At 38.0% G+C, this 27714-nt stretch overlaps 1 protein-coding gene across 4 annotated transcripts; it reads left to right on the plus strand.

Annotated features, from left to right (window-relative positions):
* The first annotated feature begins 166 nt into the window (after nt 1–166).
* MORF4L1 (mortality factor 4 like 1) lies at nt 167–27091 on the plus strand. Of its 4 annotated transcripts, XM_062583726.1 has the most exons (14): nt 167–290; nt 5176–5222; nt 8637–8704; nt 10412–10477; nt 10892–10978; nt 11761–11841; nt 14462–14524; nt 19945–19970; nt 20563–20651; nt 20955–21056; nt 22687–22775; nt 23981–24153; nt 24515–24599; nt 26366–27091. In XM_062583726.1, the coding sequence occupies exons 1-14, from the start codon at nt 251–253 to the stop codon at nt 26448–26450; spliced, it is 1101 nt and encodes a 366-aa protein (XP_062439710.1). In that variant the 5' UTR covers nt 167–250; the 3' UTR covers nt 26451–27091. The 4 variants fall into 4 exon arrangements, with proteins under 4 accessions (XP_062439710.1, XP_062439711.1, XP_062439712.1 ...); XM_062583727.1 differs by lacking the exon at nt 14462–14524; XM_062583728.1 differs by lacking the exon at nt 10412–10477.
* The last annotated feature ends 623 nt before the right edge of the window (nt 27092–27714 follow it).

A 27714-nucleotide genomic window follows, 5' to 3' on the forward strand; every position in this document is an offset into this window, starting at 1 on the left:
GGAGTCAGAGCAGGGCCTGCAAGCGCGGTGCGCCCCGCGCAGCCAGCCCGCCTACCGGCGGGGCCGCCCCGCACTACAACTCCCAGCATACCGCGGGGCGCGTGCGCGCGTGCGCGCGAGGCGGAGGGGGGACGGGAGGCGGTGGCGCGCATGCGCGCCGCGGAGGGGGCTGGGGCCGGCCGCGCGTAATGCGGCGGAGGTGGTGAGGCCCCCGCGGGGAGGGGGCGGGAGGAGGGAGAGTCACTTATAAATGGCGCCCAAGCAGGACCCCAAGCCCAAATTCCAAGAGGGTGAGTGCGGACCGGGGGGGGGCTCGGGGCGCCTGAGGCTGGGGGCGAAGGCGGGGGGGGGAGCGGCGAGGCCTGAGGAGAGGGGCGGGGGGGGGAGCGGCGAGGCAGGAGGAGAGAGGTGGGCGGGGGGGGGGGAGAGGCAGCTCCTGGCTTTGGAAAAGCCGCTGCGTTTAATCCCTCTTAATTTCCCTGACGGGAGAGCTGGAAAGGAGCAAAGGAAGCGATTTTTTGTCTGTTTGTTTTGAAGGGGGAGTTGCTGCTGTCGGGGGGTTACTGCCGCGTGGGGGGCGCGGGCGCTGCAGCGCGCCGGTGACAGCGGGGCCGAGGCGCGGCCTCGCCCAGGCGGCGGCGGCGGCGGCGGCACCTCGCGGGCCGCTCCTGGGCCGAGCGGGGCCGGCGCGGCCCTGCCTCCCCGCTAAGGCGGGGGGCCTTTCCGGGGGGCTCCGGCGTGACAGTGCTCGTGGTCCCGAGGCAGGCTGTCGCGAAGGCCTCCGGCTAGGCCGCGCTTCGGGCTCCTGCCTTTGTCAGCCTTCGGCGGGGAGGATAATTTGGTTTTAGCTTTCACTTCCCAGACCGTGCAGTGTGACGAGTGGAGGGACCTTCCCTGCCTTCCCAAATTCCTCTAATCTTTGTCTCTCTTCCTATTTCACATGTTGCCTACCTGTAAGACTCGGGACTTCATCCCTCCCTAATATTCTAGAGACCTCATTTTCTTGTGGGTGTTGACATTTATTGGCCTTAATACTGTTGAAATCTTTTTAGGTCCCTCAGGATTTTAACTTCTTTGCTTTGAAACATGCTTATTATTTATCCTTCTCTGCACGGGAGCTCAGTAATCCTCGTGTAGGAGGAGTCGTGAGGGCAGCATTTGGACTGTAGAGTTGGCAGTTGTGGTGGAGTTTATATTTACATCAAAGCACCAGACCATTTAGGTGAATAAAGGTTAGAATTATTCTTTTTGAGTCTTTGATTTTTTGCTTGTGTTTTGATATAGGTAAGTTAAAAATGCTGGGTAATGGTAAATGAGAGCTTTTATCCTTCTTCCTTCTCTGACTGTCCCTCACTCTCTTCTAAGCAGGGCATTCCTCAAGATGGTGATTTATCTTTAGAAGCACTGCTTGCAAAAGAATGACTGGAAACTGGCCATTCTCTGTAGCTCAAATAACACTGCAATTGTACGTTATCTCAGCACATATTCAGGTGTGCATCAGCATGCTGTGCTGTGCTGTAGCACCCATGATGTAGTTATCAGTATTAGCCTGCAGGAATACTCTAAGATTTTAATGCATTATTCACATTATAATGATTTGATTAATATGATGCTGAGTGAACTGCAGAAACTAAAGCTTTGGTAGAATTTTGGAGATAAATTATGTTCATAACTATAGGAATGCAAGCAACTTAAATTTAGTTCAGAAGTTAAATTCTATAGACTTAACTTTTGTTTTCAAATATAAATGTAGTCTCAACTGTAACATTAAAAGGGAGAAAAGTCCCATGAATAAACAGTTTCCTGCAGGCTTAAAACTTATGTGCTGTTGTTGTGGCCCCTTACAGCATGATAAATGAGGGAAGAGAAAATATATTTTTTTCAATAAATATACCACTAATAGAGGTAATTGAACTTAGAAGTTACTTACATTGGTGTTTTCACAGAGCAGTGAGTGAGGAGGAGACTGAATTTATTGTAAAAAGGTATGAGAGCCTGAAAATTTTAAATGTCAAACTGCAAGGCCTGTTGGTACTTAAATACTTCAAAGTTGGTTTACTTCATATGGACATGAAAGAATGATATTGGCGTATAGACAACTATAAATTAAGGATTTTATGTACTTCAGGTGTTCTGCATCTTATTGACTTCCTTTTAAAGCAAATACAAAGTATATGAAGGGTTTCTTTCTTTTTTTTTTTTCCAGATGTCAAATTAAACTTTTGAGTTGCTTTAGGTAGTGTGTGCTCCTCTTTCTCCCTCCCCTCCCCTCCTGAGGATGCTGATGAGATTTCTGTGTTTTCTGATCTGTTCTTAAGTTCTTAATACACCAACTAACTAGCCTACCCCTTTGGAATCAGTGGGAAGACTTAACTGGTAGTTGATTCAAGTCCTTGGTGTACAGAGGAGGGAAAAAAATATTTCTGTAAATACTCTACGTGAAAAACAATTGATGGCATAGCCAGTTGAATTCTGATTTCCAAAGCTTTTCCTAATGAGGAATATTTGACAAGGTGGTGAGTCTTGAAGCTTTTCCCATCCAGAGCCTTATTTATGTTTGAGCAGTACAAGCTGGCCGGATTCCAGGATGGAACCTAGGAACAGCATTAGCATGCAACAGAAGCGCTCAGCGTAGCTTGGCATTCAGGAGCACTGACAGAGCATGTTCAGGTATTTTCTATTAGCTATTCTAGCTGAAGAACTGTTCTATTAGAAATACTGTCTTTAGGATAATGGAGTACACAGGAAGTTTTGTTGTAGTGCTCTGAGTGTGTAGGAAAGAAATTGTCTGTAGACCATAGAGGAAGAAGCTTTGCACATCTGTAGGAGGAAGAGTCAGTTCGGGTTTTTTCTGGCTTCATGACAATATTTTTGTAAAAACAAGATTCATGCTATGCTTGATAATTAAAAAAATCTTGCTAATTTTGGAGGTCTTGCATAGAAAGACCTTGCATAGTAATAACAATAAACAAACATGTTATTCAGTAGCATTAGCAAACAGTTTGAAGTGTGGTGATGATAAGTTCAGGGCAATCAATCAGTTACATTATTTATATAGAAATATATGAAAGCTTTTTTCAAAGAAAACTGAAGTTACTTAAGTAGTTACTCTATAAAAAAAATTTATAGGCAGATGTGTAGAAATACAGATCTGTCATGATTTTTAAGATGAGAGATATTCCTGGCAGAGTTTTTGACAGTTATGTTCTTGGACTTGCTTTACTGTGAATATTTGTTCCAGTTTTATAGAAAGCATGCCATCCTATGGATCAGATATTAATGAAATCTTAATGTCAGTTGTTCCTTCTGCTCAGTGTAGGAATGGAATGTTTAATTTACAATTGAATTTTTAATCTGAGGTTTGGATATGTTGGATGAAATTCAGTTGTAGCTGTGCTGGTTGAGGAAACTAGTACCATATTTACTTGTCTTGATAGCTCGTAGCCCTTTTAGTGAAATGCTGTGTGAGAATGCTCCCTAGCCTCTTTCCAGCAAAATCAAATGGTTTGTCAACATCTCCTTATCTGTGTAACATCACTGTCTTTTTCAGAAATGTATTTTTGGGAATGCAAGAACATCCCTACCGCAGCTGCTCAAAGCCTTTGAAGATGCTCAATTTCTGCAGCTCTTTGCAGAGTGGTTGACTATTTAGAGCCCATATAGTAAAGAACTTCATTAAAATTGAGCAATGTGCATGTGGAGCAAAAACAGGCAAATAAAGCTGGAATTGTACAGATTTCAAGAGGAGATAGAGCTAGTGATACTTCATTGAGGGTTACTGCAAGCTGCTGGTTGTGTTTTCACTTGACTATGCAGAAATGGTTATTGGAGAGCAGAGTAAAATTTACAATAGTGGATACTTCTAGACTGGGATATTTGGCTGGTGGCCTATGAAGTGGTTGTGACCTACCTTAGTCATTCCTGAGCTGCTTGCAAGAAAGAAGACGTCTAGGATTCTCTGTAACTGATGGTGTAGCCTGCTTCTTGTGGGCCTCCTTCCTACCCTTGTTCAGGGAGTAAGTATTTGCGTAAGCATGTGCTTGTGACTTACACCACTGTTCTGCCTTGTGTGTCCTGGAAATGGTGGCAAACACTGGATGCGTGCTATGTTCTGGAGAATATTATAATTTTATGCAACTTGCTGCTTCGAAAATGTGAGGTACAGCAGCTTTCAAGGAGGAAACACCTGTACTCAGATATCCTGTGTTAAGTAAATCTAACTTCCTACAACATAACTGCACAATAAGACCTTCTAGCTGTTGGAAAGAATCAGACTGAAGAATGATCTCTTCCTACTTAAAAAGAAAACTACAAAGTGAACAACAACTGTGCCATTACACAAACCAGGCTCTCTTCTGTCCCTGAATTGGGGTTGGGGAAATCATGTCTCTTCTCTTTCTCTTCTTTTGACTTTGTTAAACTAGAAACGCTAGGCATTGTACTTCCTCCAGGAAAAGGAGTGCTAATCACATAACTGCTTTCATTTATGTCAGAAGTTTACGATACAGAGGTGACATCTCTTATTGAGAACTAATTTTCTGCTCTGAATTGAAGTGTAATGTTTTGGAGATTTAAGAATCCCTTAGCTGCAGTAAGACCTCTGTTTTCCTACTTATTGATTCAGTCCTGAGGCTGAAATAATCCATTTGTGCAGAGCCAGCATACTTCAGTATCTGCATCTGAAATTCAAGGCTGCAGAAGTTCTGTGCCAGCCTTGCAACAGGATGCAAGGGTGTCTATAGCTTGAATTGGCAGTGGCCAGAAGTGTGGGCAGGTATATACGTTTTGGTGCCAGTTGTCTTCTGCGGGATGCTGGCCACATAGGCATTGTGGCAGGCTAGGACGTTGTTTGCATGCAACTGTCCTTGTGTGAGTGCTCATTAGGGAACTGTTTAGGGATGTTTGCTTCATGGCCTAAATAACCAGAGTTCTGATCCTTTTCTTAAACAATGCAGTAAATTTCTTTGTGAAACATCATTCTGCTCCTGAAATGAGTATTTGCCTTTGAATTGCTTTCTAGATTGATGTTGGATTGATTTCTATGCTTTCACCGGAGTTACTCATCTTCTGTCTCCTAATGTTATATTTGATAACATGCATTTATTTCTGAAAAACACATTGGTATTGTTCTGAGATGGTATTGTTCTGAGATGGCTATCTGCAACTTTTTTTCAGGTGAACGAGTGCTTTGTTTTCATGGACCTCTCCTTTATGAAGCAAAGGTATGTGTGGTTGCTTACTGCTGCAGAAGGTACTGACTGTTCTGCAAGAAAGTAGAGAATTGTGCTAGCTTATTTGCTATGCCTTGCGTAGATGAGACTAAGAATTGAAGTTAAAATGAAGGAAAAATTGATCATGCTTTACAATTCATTTGCATTTTTAAACCTTGTAGTTCTGTTTCCTATAGATTTTTTTTTCTTTTTTTCTTAAGCGGGGGGTACTGTATAGCTATTCTTGTAAACTACTAAAGGCCAGATACTTGAACATCTGTAATACACTTAGATTCCCAGAACACTGGAAAGTGTTCATGCCTATAGGAGTTGGTGCTGGTGCTAATGCATGAACTGTTAAGTTAACTGTAGTTTGAGCTTTCCCAGATATGTAGATGGCTGAGTAAAATCCATAGTCTTCAAATGGGACAAAACTAGAAGATAAGGCTGGGTTAAACTGACAAAGTAGGTAGTGTTCTCAGTTCTGTCTCTAACTTGAGAAATAATGCATTATGTATTTGTGCCTTGGAGAAGTTTACTTACTGCTTTACATGCAGACCTCTGCTACACTCTGTTATATGCTTTTTCTTACGGGCTTTAACCAGGTATCACTTCTGTGCCATCTGTTTTCCTGAAGGTATAGCTCCTAATTTGGCTGGTTATTTCCTTTTCCTCTGAAACTGAAAGAGGCTGTTTGTAGCTGTGTGGATTAGAAGACTTGCAGAAGTTTTTGAGAAACTTGGCTTTAAGCTATTTTGAAAACTGATACTTAAATTCTTTAAGCTATTGTTAGTAAATATTAAATGATGTGACAATGTCAGAGTATGGAAGTAGATAGAAAAACTAGAAATATTCCCTATGTCCTTGGGAAGCAGTCATTCCAATGGTGCAAATGGTGTCTGGAGCATTTCTGTTGTAGATGTCTAAAGCATCTCTATCTCCTTAAGATTTGACAGGAAAGGGAGTAATCCAAAACCGTATTTCCATTATAATAATTCCAGCTCGTTCTTTCTCTTGCTGTAGTCTAGAGGACGAGTTAGCAGTACGTATAGGTACTGGCAGAAGGTACCAATCTGGTTGCTGGAACAGGGAGGCGAGTAGTGTGTGTGTGTTTTTTTTTTTTTTTTTTTTTTTTTTTTTTTTTTTTTTTTTTTTTTTTTTTTTTTTTTGTGTGTGAAAGCCAACTTTGAGTATCAGTAGTCCTACCTTTTTGGTTGAGTAGAACAGCCCAAGAGCTGCTAGAGTTGTGTGCTTTTTCCATGCTATGTTATGATGTGCCCATTCTCTCCATTATGCAACGGTGGGCTGAATGTTGCGAGAGCAGGCTCTGCTAACTTGGTGTCGGAAGGGATTTTCTGAGTGTCAAGGAAACTTTTGGCTGGCTATTTATATAGAGAATCTAGACTGTTCTAGGCCTCTGAAGTGGCAGGAGAAATTGAATTTTAATTTTAAGAAGTTATCCTCTAGGTTGTAGTAATAGTCTTGGCTTTATTGCTTTCCTTTGATCTGTTCTTACTCTGTAATTCTCTGTGCAACTTATGTATTTCAGTCTTTATCATGTCCTTAGCTTGACATAGCAAAATGATCAGAGAAGCAGTTGCCTTTCTGTCAGAGTAGATGAGAAATTACTATTTCTTACTTGACATGCAGTAACTGTGCATCTCTATACAATGCAAAGTTAAAGCAGGTTCACTTAAGGTACTGCTAAACTCCAGCTGAAGGTTGATACCTCTTTTAACTGCTCTAAAATGACTGGGAGTGCTCATCTGATTATCAGTTAATGCTCTCTTTGGTGAAAAGATGCATTCAGTCAGGAAAATACTGTGGTATAGAAAAGCTTTTTTTTCTTTAACTTCTTACCTGTTTGTGCTCCTCAAAACAAATAGAGGTAGCTTAAGTGCATAGTCTATTATCTTTCCTTGGTTTGGATAACTCCAGGATTACAGTGAACTAGGTAGTCAAAATGAGCCATAGGATGAAGAGGTCCTTGATCCTAGTTGCAAGTCTAGATGAGACCAAGTTTAATTTCCATGTGTGGCATTGTTGAGATCCACCCTGGAAAAAATAAACTTAGATTCACATACATGCACATTCTTTTTTGTGGGGAGGGTGCAGGAAGGAGTTGCTAAAAATGTTCCCTGCTCTCAGGAAAATGTACAGAGGAAGACTCTAGCATAGCAAATTCTTAGAGGTGGCTCAAGTAGTATGGCAAGAAAATAGCAAGTACTACTTCTGAGAATTGTTTTTTTGTTTCAATGAGAGTCTTGAGAATAATCAGAGATTAGAAGCTGAAGCTGGAGAAGGGTACTTCCACTGTTAAAAACATAAGAACTAATAAACTGTAGAATGTTGTCAAATGGTAGCCAAGACAAGTCACAGTGCCTCCAGGACAGAACTTGATGCTTTTGAGTGAGAAACCTTATCCAAGACCAAGGTGGTGGATTTAATTTCATATAGCTAAGAAGTTCAGGGATCTGTGGTGGGCACAAAGATAAACTTGTTAGGCTTGTGTAATGTCTGTTCTGGGCTGTTTTGCAGGAAGAGGCATGTCTATAGTGGTTTTTTTTATATACATATAGCTGTAGTAGCTTGAGCGTTTACATGCTAGGCTGTCTGCAGGTATAGGAGGAAGTTCTGTTACTTGGATAGCATGCGCTGTTGTTCAGGTTTTTGAATATCTTCCTTTCACATAAGTTGAGACAGCATCTTGTAGGCTGCCACATGGACCATGCTAAAATATAATATTAAAAAGGTTTTAGGGACACTTCTGAATCTGATTGGTATTGTGGACTGGTTGGAGCAAGTGTGTGTTCCCTTCTGTTTAAGAGTCTTGCCTTAATCTCTGTGTCAGGAAGTTACTGTCTTCATAGGATGGTATTCTCATAGAAATAACTGTTTGTTTTCTTCATATATACACTCTTAACCTTGAAAAAGCCCTTAATGCAGCTTTTCCTACTGAATATAATGTGCTCTCTGTGGCTATAGAAATCCATATTATTTACTTTTGAAGACTCCTCTACTTCAGCCAGCCTACCTGTCTGTGAGGTAGGGGCCTGCATGTGAACAAGCTCTCTAGTGAATCGCTTTTTGGCAAACTTTGGGATAGTTAAGTGACTGCTTGTTTACTCTTCTGGTCATCCTCAGGGGCTTTTGATCCTTTTCATGAATGAAGGTATCCCTTTGTATAGCTGTCTTTGTTTGCCTAGCCCTTCCAAATCTGTAAATAGGTAGTAACTGGTGTTAGAACTTTCTGCTGTGAGATTGCTGCCCAATATTTTGATGGCTTGCGTGGAAATCTGCATGTTTAGACTATGAAAGCTCAAAACCCAAAAATCATTTAGAAATCTTTTTGTTCTGATGGATCCTGACTGAGCTTTTTTTTTTTTTTTTTTTTTTTTTTTTTTTTTTTCCCCCACTCTGTTCCAGTGTGTAAAGGTTGCCATAAAGGACAAACAAGTGAAATACTTTATCCATTACAGTGGTTGGAATAAAAAGTAAGTATTACATAAAATGAAGGCAATGCTTCATTTTTTTTCTTTACAGATTGTCAGTTTTGAATGTTAGCTTAATGGATTAGTACTACCAAGTATGTCATTAAAGATTATTTCTGAAATTGACTTAAGTGATTAAGTCAATGATTTGTAGTAACAGTAAACATGCTCAACTGACTGTTTCCTTCAGAGCTTTGGTGATATAGACCATCTAACTTAAGGTGTCAGTCAACTAACTGGAATGCTTTATAGGAGCTTTCTAATTGTGTTTGTTCAGGTTTGGAAATAGTTACTATAATTATTTTTTAAAGAAATATTTCGTACAAATATTTCCTTTTGTTGGTGTGAGAAGCAGTCCCTGCTGAAGTGGAGCAAAACTGTCCACTACTCAGAGGTGATGCCCTTTATTCTTATAGGCAAACTTTGCTGCCAAAGTGGTATGAAGGTATGGAGTAGCATGCCTTAGTGGAGGCTGCACCCAGAATGGGAGAGGCAATCTATTTTAGTCCTTCACATGAGCAGGCTTAGCCTGCATTTCAGTTCTTGCCTCTCATGCTAAGGTAAAGTTAGAGCTATTTTTTCCCTTCTACAAAAATAGGGCTATTACATTTGTGTAGTTGATTTTGAGTTTTTATTTTGTAACTGCACTATGGATTTAGGAAACATTTTTCCCTTAGAAATTAAAAACTTAGCTCTTCAGATTCCAAGCCTCTTTCAGAGAACATTTCTGAATTCTGTTTCATTCCAATGCTGCAGACTCTTGAGTGAGGACTAATATTGTGATCTCACTGATTTGACTAAAAGCTAAACTTCATGTTTTGATAGTTGATACTTTTTTAAAAACATATCCCCCACAAAATGGGCAGATAAGTGTCAAGTCCTAAACACTAAAAGTTACAGGGAGTGTCACTGATTCTTAAGCTGACTGCTTTATATTGATGAGGCAGCATAAATTTGATGCTTCATCTTGTGTATTTCTGGAGGGTGCCATAAGCAATGTTGTGACTCCTGCTTCTTTTCTTGCTTGTACTTTTTTTCTCTCCTCCCTTCAAGCTTCCAATTAACTACATTAAAAGTGGCATTGCTACAAGATCTGGACAGCTGGGACTGTATGTCTCTTTAATTTTGGTTTTTATAATTGCAATCCTCTTGTATGTTACTTGTTATTTGCAAAAAAAGTCAGAGCAATTATCAACAGTTATGATACCAAAAAAATAGTTTCTTCACCATTCACTGTAATATGTGCAGCACAGTTGTACTTTTTTTGAAGGTGTCCCACAGTTATATAACAGGAGTAAGATAAGTAGCTGAGATATTTAACCAAAGTACTATCCTAAAACTGTAGCTTTAGACCATGTACAGCTGCATATGTGTTTTTCTATAACACTTGGATACTAAGTTTGCGTTGTCTTAAGAGTCTTGAAGACCTTGTACTACTGTAGTAGTATTGTTCATGCCACGCTAGTGTTCGAAGACTGGCAATTCTTGCCACAAAATAAAAATGACATGGAACTCTTCATATGTGGAGCTTTAGCTTGCACGCTTTAGAATAACTTGGCCACTTTTAATGTGTTTTTTTTTTAAAAAAAATTTATTTATTTGAAATAATTTGTCAGATTGCTCAGTGATTATCCACTTTTTGACAAAGTGGATTTCTTACTCATAATGGCAATTTCCCCAACACCTGTTCTCTTAAATCATTCACTTCAGATTCTTCAAATATTCATGCCATCTTGGTTTCCTTCACAGACAGAAATCAGAGCTCTTCTTCTTACAGTAAGATCTTATTGCTGAATTTGTTAACCTATAAAATGTTGGAATAGATAAAGGAAACTCGCTTCATAATATAGTTATGGCTACAGATGTCCCATAATTTAGTAAGTGTAGCTTTTTTTTCTTTTTTCCCTGAGATGCTGATAAGCTAAAGACAATCCCTCCTCCCCAAATTACCCATCCTTCAAGTTTGGGAAACTCTTCAGAAATGATTGAGGGTTATACTTCCCTAGAAAAACTGCTACAGCTTCAGTCAGTGGGGAATGCGTTTGATAATTTACTTTTTTTTTCAATTGTGCCAGTTCATAACTTGTCATAAAAGCAGAGTTCAGTCTCAAATTCTGTGAAGCTTTTAATTGACTGTTGGGAATAGAATCCAATTATGTAGTGTTTTTGAATGATTATTTGATTTTTCAGCTGGGATGAATGGGTTCCAGAAAGCAGAGTGCTCAAATACGTGGATACCAATTTGCAGAAACAAAAAGAACTTCAAAAGGCCAATCAGTAAGTATTTTTAAGTCCTTGTTAGTGAAGTAATCTTTTTTTTTTTTCTGTAGAGCTTCAATCCAGTAGCTATATTATCAAGAGCAGTTTTTTTGTTTTCTTTAAAAAAAAAAAAAAAAAAAAAACAAATCTTCAGGAGGAATGCTAGTTTAATCCTTTTTCCTTGATGCTTTGACATAGAGATGTTCTGATTTCTTGCCCTCTAGCAGTTGAAACTAGGTAGCAGCTCAGTCCTTATTAGAGCAGTGACTTTAGGTTTTGCAGAAGAGTGAATTGATGAAAATGAGGGAGACAGCCTGACTAGTCACAAGTACATTCTTTAACGTGGAAATTAGGCAATTAAGGTAAGTGATCCTTATGCAGTATGCTTAAAATGTACTGTTAACCTGTAAGAATCTTTTCAAACAGCTTCAGAATGCCTGCTAATACTTTGGTAGCTGTGAATGTTATTAAGGGGATAGGAGAAGAGATAATGTTTTCATCTAGAATGTTTTATGTTTTTCTGAAGCAGTTAGTGTGCTGCTTCCTGATGATTCAGAATAACAAAGATAGTGGGAGGGGGAAGAAATGAGTGTTTATACGGCTAACTGTTTGTTATATGAAGAAACATAAGTCTTTTCCGTATTGAGTTGAATTTGTTCCTGTTTGTGACCAATGCTGTCTTCCTTGGGTGTTTTCCTGAATCCATTTACTGAAAGTTCTCTTTATATAATCTGTTACCCTTTCAGGAAAACACACTTCTCTTTTCATTAAAGTCTTATTGCCAAATTTATTTTTTAAAGGGAACAATATGCAGAGGGGAAGATGAGAGGTGCTGCTCCAGGCAAGAAGACATCTGGTCTGCAGCAGAAAAATGTTGAAGTGTAAGAAGCTTTTCATTTAAAAACAAGAAGAACTATTGCTTGTCAAATTTACTCTTGATCTGTAAATAGAGGCTTTCTTATAATAGCTCCACAGGCTAAACTGATTACTGATTCTATGATACCTCTGACATTACCCCCCTATAGAGAAATTGTGCTTTTTTTTTTTAATGTGCCTGAAAGGCTTTTGTTGAAGTATTTTATTAAAACAGCCTTCTTTGATTGTACAGTGTTTAATACTGAGTAGACATTTAACACTTGCAGTTCTTTTACTTTGCATGCTATTCCTCTTAAATTAGTGAACTGACACTCAAATGTGGTTAGTCTTCATAAGACTTGTGCATCTTGGTGAAATCAGTTTTTCTATGGAATGTTAGAATTGTCCCACAACTGCACAAACACTGATGTGGGGAATCTTTAATGCCTTGCCTTCCTACTATATAACTGTTAAAACTACATTTAGGGAATCTTTGATATTTTGCTGTTTCTAATAAAACTAAACCCATATGCTGTTAAAAATGGTTTTGCATCTTAAGAGACCAGAAGCAAGCTCAGACATCTATCAGAAAAAATACTTTTTGGAAAGTAACTGTCAGATTTCCTCCATTCCATCCTTTTGTTTTTCAGAATAGCTTGTTTGGCCTTATGTTTAGATTCTCATACAATCAATATAGCTCTCCTGCTTTGCTCAGTGTGCCATGAAACTTTTCTCTTGGCAAAATACTTAATTTACTTCGTTATGAAGATGTTCATTACTAATGTGGTACTTTGGATGCTTTGAACTCCTAATTTCCCTTAATTCTGGTATTCGTGAGGAAGCTGCTGAATTGATACCACTTCATAAGAGGAGGCATTTGGCTGCAGCCTTAGAATTTGTGTCTCATTTAAGGGCAACTTCTGTTACAAAACTTCTCAGTGATTTGAAGAGTGCAGTAGGTAAAGTTGCTTTTTGCTCCAGATCCTGTGACCCGAATGTAGATTTCACTTTGGACTTGGTTAAAGCCTGCCCTAGGCTGTAAATTGCCTCTTGGTCTTTGGACTGGGGAGTGAGACGGATCTGGTCATAATGCTATCTGCATATTCCTGTGTGGTCTGTTGCTGCAGATCCTGAGATGCCTTAACCACATTGGTTTGGTGTGGTGTGTAACCATGTCATGGCTCAGAAAGGACCTCTGACAGGGATCTAGTCGTCATCATTTGAAGAAGGGAGATGGGGGGGGGGGGCTTTTAGACAGTTCCTGTGAATGTCATTAAAATCCAATTTAAACAGATCTAAGTTATGATCATTACTAATGGGACTACTTAAGGCACTGTTGTACCTGATTCTCCTTGTGTTTTAGTTAGCGGGAGTAGGATTAATTCCATGTGTAATATTGACACAGGTACTTATGACTCAATTGTAAATGCTAATGTTTGCATTATAGTGAACATCCCAATAGTAACTTTAGGCCTAGGCTTCAAATACTATTAACTTTAGTCATCTTGGTAATTCGAACAACGCAGTGGGGTGAATGTAACTCTTTTCAGCTGAATGAATGCTAAAGGTTAACTTGCACTAGAAAAGCAATGGAATTCAAAGTTGGCTTTGATCCCCTCAACCACACCTAATAGTGTTGCATCCAAGGTAGATCAACACATCAAAAATGATGTTACCATAAAGATCTATTTAACTATAAAGCTTGAAAGCATGTTACCAGGTCTGTCTTTACTCTCTGGTTGAAACCCACTGGGGGAAGGAAATGGCTTTGTTTTTTGCTGTAATCACTACTGTAAGCATGGGTGATAGTTTATTTCCTGATCTGCTATGCTGGAAACAAACTCTGAAACTTGTTTCATATTGAGTAGAAAAATTAATTCCTTGATGATGGGTTATTAGAGCAATAAAGGAGAAGAGAATAATATTGTTGCTAGAATAGTAGTCTTACATTATGAAAGGCATCTATAACAGGGTCCTGTATGCTTGTTGCACTGGTCTTGCTCCTAGTCTCTAGCCATTACCAGCATCCAATACATCCTTCTAAATTAGACCTGTGCTTCCTCCAACAAAGTCTCCCTATTCTTCTTTATTGGGAGGCTAAGGAAGAGGAAATACTTTGACTTATGCTAGCAGAGATGCAGGGTTGTGTGGAATTGATGTTGTTGACTGACCTACTGCTTCTCGCATCCTGCTTACACCTAAAGGCAAGGTGGCTTCTGAAAACTGAAAATCTCAAAATGCAGTTCTAAAATAAGACTTCTGGATTGTTCTCTTGTTATAAACCTCAACTGCTACTTAAAGTACATGACGTACGGTTTGTGGGGAGGGGGAGAAGTTGATCAAGCAACTCTTCTAAAAGGGTAACACTGTCAACCTATTTAGGCCTCAAAATTTACCTTTTGTAGCATTCTTGGAGGATTGAACAAAAGGAAAGATGATAACTTATTCTTTGAAACTTTTTCCTCAGATAGCCAAACAATAAGGGAAAGAAAATAACGATATAAGCACAACTTATCCTCCAGGAATGTTCAATAAGACTGTAATATGTTGCTAAAAAGGTAAATTTTTGAACCTTAAATAGATTCTCTTAAAGGCTAAACACTAGGTCTGACATTCTTTCCTTAACTCAACCCCCATTGTGCCTAGATTTTTCAGACGAGATGGAGCGCATACTGTTTGCTGTTTGGAGACCCCTACAATATCGACGCGGTGAGTTAAGGATGGATTGTCAAACCAGGATTTTCATCCTGAAATCCAAACCTCCTTACTTTTGTAGATCTCTTTTAGAGACTCTTAAAGTCTTCAGTTGTAATGATGTAAGCTTTGGTAGTAATTCAGGTAACAGCTCTAAAGTACTGCAGTATATCTCTTTTTCTCTCTTTTTTGTTTTTTTTAAAGCCAATCTGGACTAGCAGTTTTTAGTCTCTGAAGTGCATAAGTTTTCAGTTGGGAAATTATGATACGAGTAGTCAAATGCATTCAGTATATCCACTGTTTAAAAAGAAGTGGAGAACAACTGACTTCAGATTTTTGAAACTGGATAGTTCTAGAAGATAACAGTTGGTCTGCATGCTTACTGTAGTGTTGAGTCCTGCTTCTACTGAAATCAGTAATAAACTGCACTATGTTCTGTAAGTTTTGAGAGCTAGGCTTCTGTGATAAATAGTTTTACAAGTGTGAGGACTGATCTTACTCCTTAATGTACTGTTTTCACCATTGACTTGACTAGATTCAAAATACTGCTGCTGTAAACCGCAGCAATTTGTCTAAAATGCTTTTAAGACTATTCATAAGCAATGTTTAATGAAATAGAAAAGTACATGAAATGAAAGTTGTATACTTTTTTAGATTAATTATTCATCTTACAATATTTAGAAAATACAGGAAAATTTATTTATAGCAGCTTTCCGAAAATGGAATAAAACACTGCAGATACTGTTTTTTTTCCAGGCTGCATTTTCTGCAGCACAAGTGAATTCCAGCTTTTAAGAACTGGTGCTGTCTTTGGCAGGCCTAATATGATTGACTTTCAAAAAAATCAGTGAATAATATAAGAGCAAGCCAGTACTTGGAAAATAAGAAGGGCAATCTAGACTGAGTGAAGAAACAGTACTGAATAACAGATCTGAGAATATCTGTGCTATGTTTTTCTTTTTTAATGATACATTTGCAAGCAGTCTTGTCAGATGTTATCTAAACAACTGTCAACTTAAACGTAGAAGTTGTAGTCCTTTCTTCTAACAGGCTTGTTCTTGATCTGAACATACTACTCAAAAGCCTGTGTTCCTGCTGCATGTCTCCTGTGGCATCTTCTGCTATCTTTGATAAAGCTAGTAGCTCTCACACAAGCTACTTAGTCCTCTAAATGTCAAGCAGCATATGAACACTGCCTGCATGTGAGTTATCTTGAACCATAAGAACTCTGGAATGGCTCAAGCCAGACATCTTTCTGACTTGTTTTTCTGTCTGATGGTGACCAGTAGCATATGCTTAGAGATGACAGTCAAATGAGGCAAGTCTAGAACACTGATCTCTCCATATAACCTTTCTGCTTCTAGCAGTCTGCAGTTAATGGACATCAGAGCTGCAGGCTCCATCCATGTGGTGGGTTTAATAGGTTTGCCCTAGGTTATCTTTTCTGGTAACTTCTGAAGCACTTGAACTCCTGGCAACCAGTGTTCTGTGGCAGTGAGTTCCTAATTTGAATTCAGTACTGTGTTGAGGAGAGAAGGGAAGAGGATGACTTCTCCAGTCCTTTTAGTGTCTGTTGCTTGTTTTTATTTCTTTTGTCTTATATCTTGAGAAACAGTGATTAGTCCTTCCAGATCTACTTTTTATCTCTAATGAAGCCTCTACTACATTTCTTTCTTGCTGCCTGGTTGTTAGCTTGAGAAAGAGCCCTTGTCTCTTGGTTACTCCTGGTATAGAAGCCACTACTACACTACTAACTATTGTTCTTTTTAGCTCTTCTAATTTTCGTGCCTGTCCTTTAAGGTCAGGTGGCCTGGCTGTGCACAAGAGATGTATGTTTGTATAATCCTGACTTTCTTTGTCTGTATCCTTTTGCTAATAATGTTGAATGTCTTAATTGTATTTTGATAGGAATGCTTTTTTTTGTCACAGCTGATTTAGTGACTAAGCTGTTTTAGTAGTAATGGCTGATTTAAGGCTCTTGGCTTATTTTTCATGTATTTCTCATTTCCTTTTTTTTTAAAAAAAGCTAGTCACCTGGTTTTAGGACAGATCTTATGATTTTGTAAAGCTCGGGTATAACTGTCCTCTTAATTTATCAGTAAACTGACATCTCACTAATCTTTTTTTTCTGGCACTTTAAGAATATACTGAACTCAGATAGCTGAGATGAAAGTGGTAGCCCACCTTCATTTTCTGCTGCTTATATCTTAACCAGTCGTATTGCAGAGAGGTTCTAATTGACTTCTAAGTTCCTTTAAAAGATGCTTGGATTTTCAGTAAGTCAAATACTTGTTTATCACCATGTCAGGAACTCCCAACTGTTATGGAATAAGTAAGCCTTTCAAAGTCTTGGCTTTCCTTTTGATGTCATCTTTGTCTAGTTCTGTTTAAGCAATTTTTATTTTCTATTGATAGTTCTTTAGACATGTTTCATAAGATCCTCTGGTTTAGAACTTTAAGAAGAATTAATAGTAATTCTCATGTGCAAAAAATGCTGTCATCATGAGTTAGTATTTCCATCCCACCCACACAGTATAAGATTTCTTTTGACAGTTACTTGACTATCTTTCTTATGAATGTCTGGAAAGGCTGAGTGTAGTCTTTAAGTATATTTTTTGCTGTGACATCCTTTTTACCCTCACTTACCATTTAGTCCTCAACACAGTCCTGATTTGGATGTTGGGTATGGAAGCCCAGTATTATATTCCTGTGGCATGGACAGCTTCCATAGTTTTCTTCTGAATCTGTTGCCTTTGATGTATAGGAATTCATTGTAGCAAGCTATTCTATAAGCTGTAGTCTTGTGTTCATTTCCTATTGATTATCTTCTTTCTACATAATTTCGGAAGCTTATTATGTTGAAATATTTGTTTTTGGCTTTCCAGTTCAGTCTTAAATTTTGATCCCTAATACTTGTATGTTTCTGGTCTAGCTGCCTGTTCTTGTTCTGCTGAAGCAAACCCGTGCAATGAATACTGGTTTAACTTCCTACCAGACTTCTGTTGATTGCTGTTCCCCTTCAAGGAGGAGGCAGTGTCTGACCACAGTTGGAAGCATCCTTTAAAACTTAGCTGTGGGACCTTTCAGCTCTCAGTTAAGTCCCAACTCTTGGACAGAAGCTTCATTGAAACTTCCATGCTCCTCTTTCTGTTTAGTTCCATTGTTTGTCAGTTCCCAATGAAAAGCACCAGTTAGTAGTGAAATACGTAGATGATGGAGCAGCTGGGTTGTACGGTCTTGCATAAAGGGAGGACTCTCAAAATCTTACACTGCTGTGGCCATGCTTTAGGGCTTGTTGTTCTGATTTAGGCATGAATTGGCACAAGGTGTTTTAACATCTAGATGTTAAGTTTTACCTGTTTGCTTCAGTTGAAGACTTGTATTACCTTTGTCCAAGTGGAATTTACTGTCCTTGTGAGGCACATGTGGTGTTTCTCAGGTGTATGTCTCAAAATGAGTCCGATTAATGAGATTTAATTATCTAAGATGTGCTGCTCATTTTGGGCTCCAACTTCTGTTGAGTAGTGCTCTCTACAATCTGTTGCATACATGCTGCAACTTTCTCATGGATAGATCAAGTACGTTGCATGCTTAACTTACTGTACACAACAGCAGCGTTTCATCTTGCACAACTGCTTTAACCTAGTGAATAGTAGTGTTCCAGACAGTCTGCTGTACAGGCTTCACTTAACCTGTCTAATGCTAATGTTTATCTCTAACCTGAGCTCTTTTTCTGTTCCCTAACTCAGATTTGTCTTTTAAACTTTGCAAACAGGTGGCTGCTTTGACTTGAAGCAGAGGCATATCACTTGAAATATAAGGAATGAGGTGGGAGAGCACAAGCAACTGCCTAGGATGGATTATGCTATACTTTGAACTTCAGTATCAGAGATGTGTTTTACTGTCTTAACTGCAGTAGTCCTTGAAGTACTTTGCATTGTCTATTTCAGTTTTCTAGGATTCTACTCCTAGACTAATACTCTAACGTTATTTTTGTCTTGGGAGTTTTTTCTGCATTAAAATCACCATTTTCACTTATTTACTCTAGGTTTGAAAGAAAACACTGTCTTCAGTACACAAGCACATTATCAATGACTTGACTTGGCAATTGTTGCTTCTTCCTGGAGAGAGATGATCCACTGCTTTATTTTGCTCACTGTTCTGTTTAAGTCTAATGCTTGTTTGTGACTTGAAGCTTAAAAGAATGCCTTACTTTCCTGTCCTCAGACCTTTCTAGAAACTGTGCCTATCTCCTGACTCAGCCAAACTCAGTTCAAAGGCTGAATACAAATGTCATCTGACAGTGGTGAATTTTCAAAAGAATAATCTTGTACTAATAAAGTCTTACCTATGCAATCTGGAAACATGCTTTATCTCTGCAAAGAATGTGATGCACTAAAATACTTGAAGTTTAACTGGACTCCTGTTCATAGTGAGCAAATAATAACATGACTAATAGTACTCTTATTTTCAGAAAACTAGAATTAATATTGGTTAGTAAATATACAAAATTCAGATAATAATTAACAAAAACATCTGTTAGAGTTTTATTGTCTTTATTTGTGACCTATCTCAATATTTTTACATAGCATGCATTGTGTTTTATGTGCCTCTGAAATTTTTAAGAAGTTAATGTCTTGGAATAGTTCTTCACTTTGAATACAAGTAAGGGTTAAGGATAGTGAATTTAAAGCAGTCTGAGGAAGTATGTAAACTAGAAACATTAAATGTTTAGAGAAAACCGTTTGGAAGGGAAACATTAGAAACTCTTGGAATATTACTGAATAGCATTGCTCCTAATAAGAGGCAATTAGGTATGACTGTGATCTCTGCTTAACATTTCCAGTGCAATCATAGACAGCCTATGAAGCTGCATGCATCTAATTTTTACAGTGGTATTTAAATCATCCTCTGCTCTGGTAGTCATAAAACTGTTTTCCAGTGTTTGACTGCATGTTACTTCAGTTGTTTGAGACTTATCTGATAATTCCCCAGCATTTCTCTTTTCTTGCACGATGTTCTGCCTTTTAAGCAATCCTTGAAATACTGAAATAAACAACCTACAAATCTAGTGTAGTTTTTCCAAGAGCACTTGAAGTGTATGAAAAGTATCTGCAGATATTACTTAAATGTCAGTCAGTACTATTATTAGATACTAATGTGCTTCTGGGTTTCTGTAGGTTTAATTATGCATCATAAGTTTATTGAATCGCAAAAAAAGAGTATTACCCTACTACAGGGAAAATGTTGAAGTGTCATAGCTGTGCTGATGGATCATCTCTGGTGCTGCTCCTTTCATTTGCGATTATCTAAATATTCTGTAGTCCACTCAATATTTGGTCATTGTTATGGACTTACTGGACAACTTTGATTCTCTACTTTGTTTTCTAAGTATCACTTTTTATTTTTTGCAATAATTTGTGTTCTTCTTGCAGGAAAACAAAAAAGAACAAACAGAAAAGTAAGTATGTCTTTATTTTATATATAAAAGTGGATATCCTTAGTGAAGGAGTCTTAGTTGGGGTGAGATCTTAAATCTGCCTCGGCTAAATTTGCTGTCACCTTGTGTTCCTTTTAGTCTTCAGGTCCCCCTTCCTCTTCTCAGGGGGATTAATACTTTGCTAGTTTATATGCAAACTGTTTGTTGCAATTCAAAGATTTGGACCTCTTGCAGATTTGAAAGCAAAGGGTATCTCCATAAATCTGTACAAATAATTTTCTTAAATTTATTTTCTTACTGAGATAAAAATGTGACATTACTACAAAACTGAGTTGCTGCTTCCAAAAATTCTTCCAAAGAACATGTAATGCATTACAGATTCTTAGCGCGAAAAAGTCTTCAGATAAGTGTAAATATATCCACTTGAGATATATTCCAAATGTCTCCAAATGTGTGAGACTTCCAGAAGACAATTAATAGCACTTACTTAAAACTGGAAAAAACAAAAAACAAACACACCTGAGAAACCTGAATCTTGCTTCTAAATCTTTCTTTTTATTGATACTTACTGGCTTACCAAATTTCTTATGCAGTATGTCTGCTTTTTGTACAGCTCCTGGAATTGGAGAAGGGAGCAGTACCAGTGAGACTCCCCAGCCTCCAAGGAAGAAGCGGGCTCGAGTAGATCCAACGGTTGAAAGTGTATGTATTTCTGAGACTGTTGCAGGAGTTTTTGACAGAAAACAGGAAGATTGCTTTGTACAGAAATATAAATGTCAGTATTGTCCTATAGCACAGCAGTGTGAAATGTTACAGCTTCGTAAAACTAAGGTTCACAGGCCTTGGAAAGTCTAAGTTATATCACTGTGCCTTGTGGAGCCTACAGGAATTACTGTACTCAATTCAGTGCTGTATTTCAATTGTGGAAACAAGGCCAAGGCATATGGGTGACTCTTTACTTAGGCAATAATCTGAAAGTAATTGGTCTAATTTTACTTTTTCCAGGAAGAAACATTTATGAACAGGGTTGAAGTAAAGGTGAAAATTCCAGAAGAGCTGAAACCGTGGCTTGTAGATGACTGGGACTTGATCACCAGGCAAAAGCAGGTAATTTCTGGTTTTGGCTGTTTAAAAAGTGTGTTTAAAAAAAAAAGGGAGGGCAATCTAGTCTTGTACAAGCAAGGACAGTACAACTGGAGTTTCATATCCTCTAAGTGCAATGTAGCAAAATATCTTGTACAGTAGACACAATCAAGTAATCCTGGTGGCTTGTTGGTTCTAGTTGGACTTTTACCAGAGGTCATTGTGGGCAGGACTGGCTCAGCAGAGTTGGACATCAACTTGTGCAAGATATTCTTGCATTTCATTTAGTCTAATTGGGCACAAGTTAAAACACTGGTTAACTCTGAGCTTGTATGATTTCTGTAGTGTTATCCTAGGCACATTTGGTCTGTTGTTATGCTTTGAACAGTTTACTTGGTTAGCAGAGAACTGGTCCATAGGAAGATCCCATGTTGATGCATATGATACATATTTTACCTCAGCTCCTTCCTGTCCTGAAACTCTGTTAAAATCTTAGCAGTGAATGGAATATGAAGTATCTGAAGTTGTATTACACCTCTGACAGACAACTGTCTCTTAGGTAGTTATTTTTAATTCTTCTACTAGGCTAGATCAAAACAAAGTGAATGATACGTTAATTTTACCTAAATTAAACCTTGTTTCTGACTTTAAAAGTAAAATAAATTCTTATGGCTTTAAAACATGTTAAAGAATCTTGACTTGTTTCACATGTGAAACCAGCTACTAAAATTAGCAAGAAGCATACAGAGTAATAGCAGTTCTGAAAATTGTTTGGTAGGCTGTGATTTGCACGCTCTAAGTAGTTGGTAGTCTGAGATCTGCCTTTATTCTCAGTCCTAGACAAGCAAAAGCTTCCTATGTGAGTAGGGCTGACTTCTTGATGAATACAAATCTTAGACTTGCATTTACAGTAAAGCTGATCAAGCACTAATGTGTTTCTCACTCCAGTTCTGGATACTTGTTTGTTTCCTGAATGTCTTCAGACTGTAAGGCTCTAATAAAAGGAAACTGGTCAGTGAACTGGGCGAAGTGGAGCGGGGTCATGACTCAAATATAAAACAAATATGTGGATTCTCTGCACCACTCAGCCTTGCAGCATATGATTTAACTGACATGTTTTGTGTATAGTATTAAAGATAAAGTTGATCCTTGGTGAATCATGGTTGGGTGTACTGTGCCTTCAATTCTGAAGGCTCTAATAAAACTGTGATGCTCTTCAGACTGTGCAGGCATGGAAATTCCCAACAGATGTCTGTCAGGCTCACTTCCTACACAATAGTGGCATTAGCAGGTGCTGAACTGTGGACATAAGAAGCAGAGCAGGCAGACAAAAGAAGAGGCAAAACTACTTACACAAACACTGTGTGGCCTAGTGTAGATAGAGCTGTATTGCATGTGTGTTGCTGTATGCCTTTGACTGTTGAGGTGACTGATGGTTTGTCATCACATTGCTGTTGAGTAGTACAAACCTAAATGGAAATGAATATGTAAGATGCTGGTATTTTTTTGGTATGCCACAACTAAAACAGTTGGATGTTCCTTTAATTTTATTCTAGGAATGTCCTTATGTATGTCAAGTTAAAGTTAACATGGAGATAGAAATGTCTACATAAACTAGACAATTGGTATTTGTTCAACTTTGCTTCTTTCATAGCTGTTTTATCTTCCTGCTAAGAAGAATGTTGACTCCATTTTAGAGGATTATGCAAACTACAAGAAATCACGAGGAAACACTGATAACAAGTAAGTGATAGTCATTTCAAACCTTATATATTTTTCTGTTATTGTTTGACTTGTGCTTCACAGAAAACTTAAGTTTGTTTATTAAATAGATCCCAACCCTATGTCCAGCTTAATGTTGAGGACTGAGGTCATTAGGAAGCTCACAAGTCTTTGAGGAGATGATTTGTAAATGCAGTTTTGCTCTCTGGGATTTTATCACTGCTTTTTTTTTTTTTTCCTCAAACCTTTTCCATAAAGGAAACTGACAGAAGCAAAGTGGCTAGTTCTTCATCCACTTTGTTCTGCTAGCTATAAACTGAACAAACTATCAAGCAAGCAACGTAGCAGTTGGGCAAAAGTGTTACCATATAGGTAAACTTTCTCATGCAAGTAGAATGGTGGGGAACAGGTAGAAGATGACTTTACCTAGCACCTTACATAAGCAGAATCAAAGAGGGGGTGAAACTAGCTAATTTGAGGTGATAGCTTCCAAGATTCTTACTTGTAATTACCTCGGGTCAAGCCCTGACAATGTACAAGACGCTTTAAAACAGGAATCTTCACTTAAGGATAAAAGGGCAGGAACTAGAAATGTGAAGTTATTTTCTTTCAATCAGGTAGAAGCATATTTACTTGTCTTTCATGTAATTGCCCTAACGTCTGTGTTCTAAGCTTTGTTGCAGGCTAGAGTGAGGGTTGTACTTAGGGGTGCAGTGTGGCTGCTTATGCAGAACATTAACTTCTATACGGTGGTTATTTAATTAGTTGTGAAGTTGGAGGCCTGCAGTAGATAGAATTGAGACATAGTTAGAAAGGGTCAGTTTTCTGAACTATCTGGTGGCCACCCTTTCCCATTAGGCAGAAGTTCAGCCTGACTGCTGAAAGTAATACTGCACTTTAACTAACTGATGTGAATTGGGATTAACTTTGGTTAAAAACAGAAGAGCTGGTAAGTACTCACTGCTGCTTTGAATAGACTGCTCTAAGAGTTAAGCTAATTTAAGTGAAAAGAATAAAAGCAAGGCTTCTCTCTTGTTTTGTGTAAGTTTTTAGAGGGAAGTCTTGAAATGCATCCTGATCTGCAGTGATACATTTTTAAGGCTTCCAGTCAACTTCCTTTGAAAAGTCCTGGGATCTTTATGATTTTGAGGGACTGAACAAACCAACTCTAATTGTGTCTGTCCAGTCATTAGAACAAGACTGAAGCGTTTTTTTCTGTTTACCAGGGAGTATGCTGTTAATGAAGTTGTGGCTGGAATTAAAGAATACTTCAATGTAATGCTGGGCACTCAACTACTGTACAAATTTGAGAGGCCCCAATATGCTGAAATTTTAGCAGATCACCCAGATGCTCCTATGTCTCAAGTTTATGGTGCTCCGCATCTTCTGAGGTTATTTGGTGAGTATGACATCTACACACTGAAGGGGAACAGTTAAAGGTATTTTAAATGCTTGCTTTTTCTGTATTTTTTCTCAGTATGTCTGAACTGCAGAAACTTGAAAACTAAGTTTGAAATTAGTGATTTTATTCTTTCCTTACCCCGTATGCCTGAAATGGTCACGATAATTCATGGTTTTAGAATAGAAAAGGACTTTCAATAGCCTGTGTACTTTAGGTAACCTTGTGTATATTGGAATAGATTCCTAGCTTTTTATATACCCTAGTATAAGGCTTAGACTTTATTGAAATACTTGTTAAAGCCATTGTTTTTAACTGTAACAAGTACTTAAGTACTACTATTTATTTTATTTTTTTTAAGTACGAATTGGAGCTATGCTTGCTTACACACCTCTTGATGAGAAGAGTCTGGCTTTGCTGTTAAACTACTTACATGACTTCTTAAAGTAAGTACAATAGCCCTGGTTACCAAACTTCTGCTTGCTGAAAGATTTAAAAGTAGTGTGTCCTGTGTTCACTAAAGACAATTGTGTGTGTATATATATGTTATGCCTGAGAGTGAAATCTTCACTGGAGCTTACAGTAAAGCTTGATAAAACTGTGATGTAGAGTAGCATATGAGTAAGATTGTTTTAACTTCTCTCCTGGATGCTGAGGTTATTGCCAGTTAAGCATGTGTGTACATACCTATTAGTGTGTGTACATAAACTGTCAATGTCTGCTGCTTGTTTCAAAATAAATGTTGAAGTATTCACTTGTAGTGGTTATTACAAACAGATGACAATTAAACACAACAGTTACTAAATACTTAACCAACTGTTACATTTGGTTAAATCATCCAACCATCCTGTTATTTCTAGGACAGACTCACTGATAGCTTTGGTTCTCTGCACTATGCTGTTGTGTTGCTGTAGACACTTTATTACAAGTTTAGGATGAAGTTTTTCATCCTAAATAGTAATTTAAGATTTACGAATATCTCATGATGAAGGAACTATGGAGTTGCTTGCTGCTTGGCTCATCTTTAAATGTTTCCTGAATGGGAGATTCTAAAATGAAACAGAATAGATTTAAATTGAGTGTCTACTGAGGTGTCACACCTGTGCTTCATATCTGTGCCATGTATGTGTACAAGAATGACTTGGGTACATTTCATGTACCCATACAGCACTGGAGGAGCTTAGCATTATGCTTCTGGGATAAAAAATATGGGTAGGTGGGAACAGGTGTGTGGTTTAAACTGTTCAGCTGTGTGCCAACTCACAGCATTGGTGTGCAGCTCTTTGCTTTTGCTATGCCGACAGCTGCTTTTGGTCATCCTGTACTGTAAGCTTGCATTTGTGATCATCACAAAAAAGGTATGTTCTGTGTTCTTTTGTGCAAGATTGTAGTGGCCAATTATAGTATTTGGGAGTATTGATTTGTAAATAACTGGGGTAACAAAGGGGTTAAACTGTTTTTGCTAATGAAGATTAAATCTCATTGCTGTATGACTGGACTAGCTACTTGAAGTTAAAAAGAAACCTTCAACTAAGCCAAGAAGGTGATCTTACCTTGCAGTAAAGCTGGAAACGGATAAGCCTGATTTCCAGGGCAAACTTGTTTTGGAATAATCCTGAAGTTTCTTGAGTTAACATAGGGTTTTGGATAACTTCTGACATAAATGCAAGTGCTAAAGAGCTTTAAGCTGTAAAGATGGAAACATGAAGCCAGTGCACTGACAGAAATCCCTGAATCCATTCAATGAGCAGTAATGGCATATAATGCTTAACTTCTGGCTACCACCCATAGTTAGTCACTGCTGATATTCCTCTAGTTGTCATTCATCAAGCAACTTTAGCTCCACATTTGTTCAAATGGAACTGCATGATGCTCTGGTTCTCCTGCCCCTTTCTGTGTAATATCAGTAGTAGATTAATTCTTGGTACAGTAGCTGGCTGAATCTGAAATGTAAATTGTTTCACCCTGTTAACCTTCTTGTGCTCACTTGGAGCCAGACTTGCTTAACAAAAAGTGTTTGGAATCGACTTTGGCATGAGTTGTCAAATCTTTAATTACTTTGAACAGCTGACTTTCTGTAATAGATGTTAGATTTCTATCCTTGAAAACATGTTTTATGATCTCAAACACTAATTCAGTCATGGGTTATAAAACAACAGACTTTTTTGGAAAAAAAAAAAGTGTTTTAATCTTATTAATATCTCTTTTGTAGGTATTTAGCAAAGAATGCCTCTGCATTGTTTAGCGCCAGTGACTACGAAGTAGCGCCTCCTGAGTATCATCGGAAAGCGGTATAACAGTATGCTGCTTTGTAATGAAGTGATAATTGGATTCTTGTAATACTGTCCACTTCTACATCTTGTTCTTCACCTTCCTGTTGCACGTCTCTTGCACAGACTATGTAAACATCAAGTGAATAAAGTTGTGTGTTTAAAATGGAACTGGTATTTGTAAGTTCTGAAGGCTTTCTTGTTCTAAAATGGAAGCTTGGTGTTTAATGGAGCTCTTCAGGTTTTCTGGCTTGCTACTGTGTTTTTTTTTTTTTGTTTTTTGCCTCAGTGGAATGTGAAAAAAAAATGCAGTTATGGTATTTCATTGTATGAATTCTTCAGTACTTGTGGGTCTGGTTTGACATTAAGACTTGCCTACCTAATCTGCTTTATTGCTTAGTTAAACCTAGACTCTCAGACCCATTGGGATTGTGATCACCTAGTGTTGATGCTATTAATTAGTCTGACTTTCAAACCCATTTACTTTCTTGGTGTTGGAAGTAAAATGTTTGGTCAATAAATGTATGTTTTTATTTAGATAGTTGAAGGACAGTGACCTTTTTATAACATAACAATAGAAAAATACATTATCCTATCTTAGTGTCCTGGAAATGTTGGTCTTTCACGGTTGTTTTTCAGATCTTCAAATAAACTTTTTTAATTTCAAATGTTGTTTGTAATGCTTTGTATTTATATCAGTCACAGTATTTTATGACAGTGTCTTACCAAGTGTGATCTATGAGTGTATTAAATTTTGTATAAAGTATTAACATGCAGATGCTGTGTTTCTTTTAATATTAAGGGCTACTAGTTAAAGCCCATACACCTGATTTCAGTGGGTGACTTTTTTAATTTTTTTGTCTGCGGGACCATTACATAGTTTGTAAGTACTGATAATGTAACTCCTCTACATTGTTGAAGAGTTCTTAGTCTCATCAAGAAAGCCGTTATCTGTAACTGACTGCAGTTTTTAAGGCCTAAAAACTGAATACTACATTATTGGTTTGTGCCCTTGATTTAAAAACTCAAGACTTGTTATGAAGTCTGTGCTGGAGCTGGTCTAAACTCCCTTTTCTCTCCATCTTTAACCTTTGCTTTCATGACTTACTTCCTGCTATAGATGAGGTCATTTTTTTCCAGCTAGTAAACCTATCTCTGAAATACTATATTCATAAAATCAATTTTATAGAAACTATAGGTCTCCTTTTCATGACCTTGGAGAAGTCAAATCAATGCATCAGGCATAAGTGTCTTAAATAAGCATCTTGTAATTCTTGCCATTTTGCATACT

The sequence above is a fragment of the Rhea pennata genome, chromosome 10 (genome assembly GCF_028389875.1).
Source record: "Rhea pennata isolate bPtePen1 chromosome 10, bPtePen1.pri, whole genome shotgun sequence".
Classification (NCBI taxonomy): domain Eukaryota; kingdom Metazoa; phylum Chordata; class Aves; order Rheiformes; family Rheidae; genus Rhea; species Rhea pennata.